This window comes from Coffea arabica, chromosome 3c (genome assembly GCF_036785885.1).
Source record: "Coffea arabica cultivar ET-39 chromosome 3c, Coffea Arabica ET-39 HiFi, whole genome shotgun sequence".
NCBI classification, from domain to species: Eukaryota; Viridiplantae; Streptophyta; class Magnoliopsida; order Gentianales; family Rubiaceae; genus Coffea; species Coffea arabica.
This window is the reverse complement of record NC_092314.1, coordinates 39330334-39337510: the sequence shown is the minus strand read 5'-3', so window position 1 is coordinate 39337510 and position 7177 is coordinate 39330334. Positions and strand designations below refer to the sequence as shown.

General features: G+C 35.9%; 1 protein-coding gene across 3 annotated transcripts; it reads right to left on the bottom strand.

The window, feature by feature from the left end:
- Positions 1-252: 252 nt before the first annotated feature.
- On the bottom strand, positions 253-5451 carry LOC113735042 (uncharacterized). 3 transcript variants are annotated; one of them, XM_072082703.1, is made up of 8 exons: positions 4972-5451; positions 3918-3989; positions 3770-3831; positions 2256-2403; positions 2089-2172; positions 1582-1677; positions 1102-1159; positions 253-565 (listed from the first exon to the last, which is right to left on the bottom strand). In XM_072082703.1, exons 1-7 carry the CDS (start codon positions 5254-5256, stop codon positions 1127-1129), a joined length of 780 nt encoding a protein of 259 aa, XP_071938804.1. In that variant the 5' UTR covers positions 5257-5451; the 3' UTR covers positions 253-565; positions 1102-1126. The 3 variants fall into 3 exon arrangements, with proteins under 3 accessions (XP_071938804.1, XP_027117756.1, XP_027117757.1); XM_027261955.2 differs by lacking the exon at positions 1102-1159; XM_027261956.2 differs by lacking the exon at positions 1102-1159 and having other exon boundaries at positions 1582-1656.
- Between the last annotated feature and the right edge of the window lie 1726 nt (positions 5452-7177).

The following is a 7177-nucleotide window of genomic DNA, read 5'->3' as shown; positions in this document are numbered from 1 at the left end:
GTGGAGGGACTAAGTTGAAATCTCTAAAAACCTATTTCGTCTTCATTTGACAGAACCTGCTTTGCTTGACAATGAAGAATGGTTGATCATTGTTGCTAAAAGGGGGCATGATGATAGGACTGTTCAAGAAAGTGATGAACCTGAAGTTGGAGGGATGATGAGGAAGCCTTGTGTGTTCATAATAGGGATGATGATAATTTTCAGTAGCAGGAAAAAGTTTCTTTATGATCCAAGAATCACAAGAGGAAAAACTGTAATCAAAGCAAATACCAAGAAAGATAGATAGCACAAGAACCTAATGAACTCAGCATTCACATTTACATTTTACTTCTGAGATCAAAAGATCAGAAAGCTTGAAGAGATGATTCATTGGTAGCTTTATAGCTACATTATTTACAAGAATTGCTAATTAAAAATAGCAACTTCTGATATAAATGCAACTCATAGGATCACAAAGAAGATAATACAGAAAAGATGGCTCGCTTGCTGGGAATATTAGCAGATAAATGAACTCTTCTTGGAAACTGCAGAAACTGATTGAGCTTCCATGATCCGATACCTAAACCTGATGAAAGTAGTGTATCAATGGCACAAGGCTGATGAAGTGTTTATAGTTGCAAATAACTTGTGCAATTATCTGAAGCCAACGTATATACAAATCAGACTCGTCCAAGATTTTCTACATTCAGGAAAATGAAGCACTCAATCTCAAGTTGCATAACCAACTAATTCAAGGGAGAATTCGATGCAAAGTATGCACCAGAGTTTGATTTGTCAAGTCCCTGAAGATTTCTTAGAAAGGAAAATGCATGTATGAAAATTATGTAAAAATGAAAAAAGACAAAGCATGTTATTAAACTTGTTTTCCAAGCTGTTTCATTTCAAAGATATTGGTCTTTGGCTAAATCTTAACTCTTGGATAAAAATGGTAATGATACCGCCATTTCATTTTCAACTCTTACACATCATCACATGAATAATCAAAATTCTCAGAATTTCGGTCATAACAATCAAAGTCAGAAGGTGCACCTCTCAAGCTAGATCAACTCAAACAGACAATTAACAAGAAGTAAGAGAATCGCCTACTCTAGAAAGCCATACCTATATGGAGGTATTGCCGTTACCGTCACAACATCCGGTCTAGGCACCAAGATACACCCTTAAAACAGAAATAAATCCCTTAAAATTGAAACACTAAGATTTTAAAGGGGACAAAGCATGCAAAGGTTAAGCTGGATTTAGTTGCATTTCCCCCCCTAAAATCTGAATAAATTTACTGGCACAAATATACACCTTGCACCAGCCACTAGACTGAACTCGTCACCCCAGACAAAGAAACTTTGTCATTCTTTGAAACCCACAGTCACGCACCCTTGGTACTTTTCCTACTCTATTGCAAGAACCTGATCAGACTATTAGTGTAGCTATACATAAGCAATGACACAAGTCCATCTTTGACAGTAGAACCAAAAGTATCAATTATAGTTTTTTGTAATTACTTTGTGAATTTACCAAGCAAAAGAAAGAAACTAAGATATCATTGCACAGACAAAAGGTGAATGCTGAAAAGTGTCAACAAACCTGCCTCCTCCTTCGACATTGTGCAATGTACCATGAGCAGGCCATCACGTAACAAGGAAGGAGAAATCCAGCAAGCTGAAGGAGTAAAATTTGGTACTGAAATTTAAAAAGCAAATGAGTCCATAGATCTAAACAATTAATTAGAGAAGAAAACCGGTTGCACTACACAAAGTATACACAGCAGATGTTCTATTACATGTGTTAAGGAATTATTTGTATGATAGATCTCCGCTGATAGGTCTACATATCATTGACATGTACCAGAAGTGTAACTAGTTCTTTCCTACAATTTAATTTCTCTAGGGAAGCAAAAACATATGTATCCAAACACAGGTAAACACTGAAGCAAGTTTTTGATACCACAAACCCATTAAGAGAGAGGTGATAGGAACATTACAATCAAATTTGGCATCTCTTTACCAACTATATTTCTTTTCCAAACTTGTTTTTCCGTTTAACAGGCCAATGCACTCCAACAAACACGAACTGTATACAACTTGCACATACTCGATAGAAGGTAGAAGACCCTTGGACCATCCCAAAATCCCTTGTCACCAGCAATGTATGTCTTATCAGCAAGAGAAGCATAACCTGCAAGTTGGAAAACCCACTAGTCCAATGACAGATGCAGAGCAGATACTGAAATTCGAAATGTTAGATTTCATTCAGCTTACCACAATAACCACTGAGCGGAAACAGGTGAGGGTGCTACTATTTGTAGTAGCGTAATACTCATATTCAGACTGAAGGAATTGCTGTTCAGCTGCCGCAAAAGCCAGAAAATGAGGATCCTGAAGATTAAAGTTTGAACCCCATGCTTCCCTGAAGAAATGATAAGCAATAGATGTGATCATATTAAATCCATAATCCACCACAAGATAAGACTAAACAGATTCTATCTCCACAAAAGAAGTAGGAAGCAGAACCTCTATGAGAGTTATCTGACTATATCCACATAGAAAGCAGGAAGCAGACTTTCGAGGCATAATCTACCACCACATTAATCTCACAGCGTTTAGAGAACCTGATAAAATAGGATTAGTGACCTAGTGACAGTTAGCTCTATGTGAGGCTCCTAAATTGCTGCTTCAACTTTGAGCCTTCAGGCACATTAGGAGATTTCATTTAACCACAAAACCAAAAGTAAAAAATTCAATCAACTGCCTAAATCCTGTAGTTTGACACAGTATTCTGCAAAAACACATCCTAAAGACGGAATTTCCAAATTCTGTGCTATAAATAAACACTGTTGTATCAAAATTGACCATAACTGATGCTCTGTACACAAAAGAAGCATGTGCCGAGGTAGAATTAATCATCAACAAGTTCAAAACTTGCTTGATTCTTACCTTCCATGGCTTCCATCAAATAATAAATATCAACTCAGTATAATACCAGACTGATGAGGAATATATATTTTTTTTTTACCCTCCCACCCCTCCCCACACCCTTCCCACCACCAACTGTTAGGCATAGGATTCGAACCCTGATTTGACAGCAGGGAAGACCCTAAGAATCTAGATTAATGCTACTCAATTAAAAAACATTTTTATTGTCTTCCACATCACAGATTAATGCTGAAAAACAAAAACAAGTTTTGCATAAATGAAAATCGAAACTATTCCATTTTTGCATTGAATGCAATTGAGCAGAGTATTGCGGCTCTAGCACCCAGATGTAACAAGTAGTGGTCAAATTAGATATAACTCCTATATTGCTGTGCTTCATTACCTCTATGGACTTCTCATATCTACACATAAAAGACTATATGAACAATTTGAGCAAAGAAAATAAGATGGTCTCAAGAGCAATGCTAAGAGCAGCTGCTACTCATCTTTACAATCCACGGTCGGTTTTTTCCTCCACTCCAAGCCATAACACAAGCTTTCTGATGCAAATTAAACCCTTTGGAACATCAAGAGGGCAAAGTGTATTTTCTCCATCATGCCATATTAGGAAAACTATTAAACAAATTACAGATCCAGAACCACTATAGAATTTATAACATTTCTCAAGGCCAAGGGTATAATTGAGACCTTTATTTCTAGCATGGTTTTGTAGAATAGCTATCCTAGAAGGATGTTTCAAAGCTGAAAAATTAAGATTTAAATCATATGTATCACAGTCACTCATTCAGTTTACATTTAGGAATTCCACCAATCAGTAGGCAAGATAGACTAGAAGTTACCTGATATCAATTGCCACAACATCAGCATGTTTTGGTGGACTGATATAATCTGGCGAAAACATCTGCACAAAGAGAATCAAGTAAGCACTTTAAATGAAGCATAAAAATATTTTATGCATTCCAAACCAAGAGAAGGGAAGGAGCTGACCTGATTACAGATTTCACATCTGATATCACCTTTCTTGTTGCACCATCTCTGAATGCACTTCCTGTGAGCAAACTATGCTCCAGAAAAATATTGAGGCAATCTATTTCAGTTTATCTTTTACAGGGTCTTCAGAAAGTAATCAGCTAAGGAAGAAAATGAAAAGAAAGGCCGTTTGAAATGACACCAACTTTCATTAGTAAGACTACATTTTTTAATAAAGGTCCCTAATGCTTAAATAGCAAAAACCAGGACAAAAAGCACAAAAAATCTGCCACTTCAACAATGTACACTCAACTTTCAACACCCATCCAGCAATTTGAATTGAATACATTTTTTATTTTATTTTATTTTATTTTGGTAATCAAATCCAATGCCAATATCAGTTATCCAGAATGAACTTTATGTAATATTTTCAATGATTTCATGAAACAGGTTTCAGACACAACCATAAGCCCCTTTAGAATGAAAATTCTCTATCTCTAACCACAAACCAAGGAAAAGAGAAAAAGTAGGAGATATTGAAATCCAATGTGTTGCCCGGACACAAAAATAAGCAACAGATGCAAAAGATCATAATTACTAGGCACATGTTAGCCCAAAGTCTACCAACATACAAAGAAATAATTCACGGATATCACATAGATACCTTTACAAGAGTATATAGTATAAATGCAATTTGTATGTGAATGGTTCAATCCAGCATCAATAAACGCATGAAATAAATAAATGAAAATAGATTTGCAGCAAAACCACTTAGTCATTGAGGAGTTCCAAGATATAACAGAACCAAAGATACCACATTCCAACCACTACCTACCCCTTCCTCCACCACTTAATCCTCCAAAAAAGGTTAAAAAAAACACCATAAAAATATAATCTTGACCTAAAACTACTTCCAAATTTAAAGTGAAATAATAATCCTTGACACAATGGTAGAACACAAGGAAAATGTGGACAAGGAGACAAATTTTTGACACAAAAAATGTAATCAGTAACAAATGCTACAAGCATAGAACAAATTAAAGAGAGAAAAGTCCAGAAAAATGTAAATCACCTTGAGGGTGCCAGTACAAGCACAAGGAGATTCCATATCTTGTTCTTCATCTTCTTCTTGACAAATTCTGCACTCCCTCAAGAAACCATCTTTTTCATTTCCAAATTCACCATTACTTTTTTCACTTTCTTGGGTCTTTAAACCCTCCATTGCTCCATTAATATCTTGTACTCGTTCACTATTAGAAACCTCATTTACAGGGGAATCAAAGCAAGCTGCTGCAGCAGATGATGCTGATGATGAAGCTATTAATCTATCGACACAAATCATGAATTCTTCCACCATTTCTATCCCTCTTTTTTCCTCTCTTTCCTTCTGCCCTTCCTCTAGTAATTAAACAGGTTGACCTGAGGATACAATGCAAAATCCAAACAAGGCCATGGTTAGGACGGAGAAACCGGTACTAGTGGAGACTGGAGAGTATTGGATAGTATATTAGTTGGAGTAGTTCCCTTTGCATTCTCTTTTCCGTTTTTCCTTTTGGGCTTTTAGCGGGGAGTAAGGGAGTAAAAGGCAGCTGTAGTCAAGTAGTGGACCAAGTGGGGCGGAAATTACGAAATGGTGAACTGGGGTGAGGTGAAAAGACCAAATTGACATTGGTTGGTGGATGAATTACTTGGAGAATCCAAGAATTATCTTCTGTCACTATGGTATAAGGACAGCTGATCAGGGCAGGGAGGGAAAAAACGGTGCTCCCATTCTATAATCAAGATATGTCATCTTGCAACTTACAACGTGGAAAGGGAAGAGGCAAGACCACAAAAAAATTGAGTAAAATTGAGTTCATCCAACCATTAGGGATTTGTTTGATCAAAGATCGAGTTTGAGATTGTGCTGATCGAGTTGAAAACTAGTTTTAGCATATCAAATAGTTTGATTGGTTCGAACTCGAATCTTTATACATGAGTGAGACGAAATTGTATTTCACTTATTATCTATATCTATATCTATACTATATTTGAAATGTTTATATCTATAGTACATATGAAGGGAGGATAGAGGCTGACAAAATTGTACTTTACTTATTATCTGTATCTATATTTATGTTATATATAAAGGGAGAAGAGAGGGTTTGATATAAATATTTTATGTCACTTTATGTACTTCTCTTTTTGTCCTTATAAAAATTAATTTTACATTAATTTTCCAAACACATGTTGACAAGATAATTACTTATAAGCATTTCTTAATTTACTGTTCAAAAATATTTTTTTTTTCAATGTAACCACCCCTGAGTAGTAAGTACCAACATAATAATCATTTTGTCAAAATAATTAAGAAGATTAAAATTTTCTTTAGCAATAAAATATATATGTAAAATTTATTCACTATAAATATTATGCATTTCTTTATCGCACACATATCGAGTATGTGTTTATCACTAGTATCAATTGTGTTAAGGTAGCAATTGGGCGAGTTAGGTTATTATTAAGTAGGTTGATAATGAGTTTTAATTAAATGAGTTATAACTCAACCTGCATCTAATATCTTAGAATATAGCCCAAAAAAATGCACAAATACAGTTCTGATACTGTTGGTTTCTATATCTATGCCTACCATGTTAACTATGGATGGCAGGCCAACAACATTAAAAAAAAATAATTAAAGTGTTGTTGTGCTGAGTTAGCATGACAGCAAGTGGAACCCTTTCTTCATTGATATCTGGATTTCTTTAATTTTGAGCAATGGATTGTTGATTATATGGGGGATAATGTGCTTGGCAATCATGTCCCCGCTCAACCCAAGATGTTGCACACATGGAGACATGTATGTTCATTGGCAAGTGTGACAACCTTTCACATTTTATAGAAACTGTGCATGATTGCTCAAAGCTGCTATTACACAAAGGTATGTAGTTGTGGACCTACATTAGACATACCAAACTATTGGAGTGTTCTCGTAGACTTAGAACTCCCTATCCTCCTTTTATGAAGCACAACTTCACTGCTCGCTTTACATGTTCTTTGGTCTCAAATAGCTGTCCCAACTCCGACTCCTTCGTGCATTTATTCCTCAACTTAAGCTTTGCAATGTCTCCTGCATCTAGAGGGTCACACTATAACGCAGCATCAATACCAACTTCATAAGGACCCATGTGTTGGCGGGTCGTAGTTGGAATGCTTGGGTAACCTTCCTAGTTAGATGCATCAAAATAGTGGTCATCATCACTACAATCATCAACATCTGCTTCTGATTCAGAGTCCAT